Raw genomic sequence first — 2234 nt, forward strand, 5'->3', positions numbered from 1 at the left:
TACCAAAATATCTACTATCTTTCTTTTTTTACTTAGTTGTTTATTACCAGTGTTGTGTGAATGAAAAATGTAAATCCAAATATTCAGCAACAATTCTATAACAAAGTTGATTTCAGAGTCAAATTAGGAGCAAAAATATTGCTCTTATTAATGATACTTTTAATGCGGAACTTCCTACTGGAAACTACCTAAAATAAAAATAAATTTTAAAAAACTTTAAAATTGCTTCCTCTTCAAACTGAAAAGTGGTTCTTTTGTAAATGTACACACCACTGGTTTTAGTGGGATTGATCTAGACAGTATCTTTTTGGCAGATGCCATTAAATCTGGAATTACAGTCTTCTGAATACACTTGACTTCCCGTCATGATGGCACAACTCTTCTCATCAGTTGGTCCAATCACCAAAAACCTAAGGGAGATAAAGGATAGATTTTGAGTATTTATCATAAACTTATCTTTTAAGGCTCCCTCCAGCCAAGCTTACAAAGATGCTTCTTTAGAAGTCACGATATGTCAAAGTTTTTAAATGGACCATACTTTTGTTGCTAATGATTGCATTGGGGTACTCTGATTTTCCCCTAAGCCTCTCCTCTCCTATCTTAGTAACTGCACTGTAGAAGCTTATACTAGAAGACTAGGTGTTATCATGGCTTCTTCCTTCCATCTCCACCCTAACATGTTATACCAGCAAGCCCTAGCAATTCTATCTCTTGATTACCTTTCATATCCAATCACTTTCTGCCATCTCTTCTGCTCTTTTCTAGGCCAGACTATCATTGTAACTCCCTTGAACTGTGACCAAACTGACATTCACAGTGTTAATTTTGCTTCCCATCCATTCTTTTTTCCACATAGCAGCAAATCTAATTTTCTTTAACAGATAATTAGATGTTGTGGTATCATTCATTATTTATTTAGTAACTCTCGTCTAGCTTTTGTCTCTAACTCCCAGCAAATGATTCTGTTCCTAATGGACCTGGGTATGAGAAGATGTGGAAAGATACTAATAGGATAACCAGATTCCATTGTAAATGATAATTTAAAAAGTTAATTGTGATTGTTAAACTTGGAACTCTAACATGGCTAGAAGATGAACCATCCAGGAAGCAGTAGGGGAGATCTCACACCATTACAGAAGAAGAGCCAGGAATGGAGTATGCCCTTTGGACCCAGAGATTCCTATGCATTGAACCTCTTCAATCCAGGGATAGAAAGCTGTGGAACAGGAGGAGTAACAGAGAAGTAGCAGAGGAGGAACAGCAGAAGAACCAAGAGCTCGGGCACTTGTCAGAGCAGTGGGTTTCTCAATCCATGGAGCAAATAAAACTGAGTGACTTTGAGCAGGACTCTTACTTATAGAGTGGGGTACCACCAAGCAATAATTGGGAGAGCTAGAGCCTAATACCTTCAAGCTGAGGCTTATTGTGGAGTGCTGTGTTCTGTGGGCATTTATCAGAAGGCCTAAAAGAGCTTTGTAACATTTGCCAACCAGAGAGAGGACTGCCTGTGGACTTGGCTTTCAAATGCATATAGCTATTGAAAACACCCTGGTTTGGGTCAAGTGCACCTTAATCCTCAGATCATATCATCAATGATATGCCTCATTCTATGTCTTCTTCTGTATCAAGATTGAATTTTTAACATTTTACTGTTGATATACTCTTTTTTTATGTTTTATTGTGAATTATGTGATAGTTTACATGGGAGAATATTAGTTTCAAAATCATCCTATCGTATATGATTTCATTGCCATGGTTACAATCCTCTCCATGCATCATCAATCAACCAAAGGGTATACCTTAAAAACCTGCCTCCCGGTCATCAGCACACAGCCCCTCTCCCTCTCTGGGTCTAAAGTCCCCAGCTGCTCTATCTCTCCACATCATCATCTCTGTCTCCAATTCTGGCATCACTGCTTCTCTGGGTAGGGTCCCACTCACCACATTTCTCCCTGATGGTTCCAGGGACCTCCCCTCCTAGACTGCAAAGTTAATCACTCCCCTCCTTACTACAAAACGTCTACTTTTACATTTTGAACCCTCACAATCAGTCCTGATAACAGTTATTCACTATTGTAACACAAGAGACCTATCTGCATTTTCTTTCATCAGCTCCACCTAGACAGATTGGATACTACTCAGTTGAGATTCTACCTTCCTCCATGCCCTCTGAATCTAGATTCCCTCTTGAAAGTTTGTAAGCCAGTCACTTCTTGCCTTTGTAGCTTCCCCAC

General features: G+C 39.1%; 1 protein-coding gene across 1 annotated transcript in view; it reads right to left on the reverse strand.

Annotated features, from left to right (window-relative positions):
• Positions 1-292: 292 nt before the first annotated feature.
• The window catches only part of KLRF2 (killer cell lectin-like receptor subfamily F, member 2), a 23971-nt gene continuing 22029 nt past the window's right edge, over positions 293-2234 (reverse strand). The window contains exon 6 of the mRNA XM_006875478.1: positions 293-410. Coding sequence (XP_006875540.1) covers positions 293-410 — 118 coding nt within the window. The remainder of the gene's footprint in view (positions 411-2234) is intronic.

This window comes from Chrysochloris asiatica, unplaced genomic scaffold, assembly GCF_000296735.1.
Source record: "Chrysochloris asiatica unplaced genomic scaffold, ChrAsi1.0 scaffold00328, whole genome shotgun sequence".
In the NCBI taxonomy this organism is placed as follows: domain Eukaryota; kingdom Metazoa; phylum Chordata; class Mammalia; order Afrosoricida; family Chrysochloridae; genus Chrysochloris; species Chrysochloris asiatica.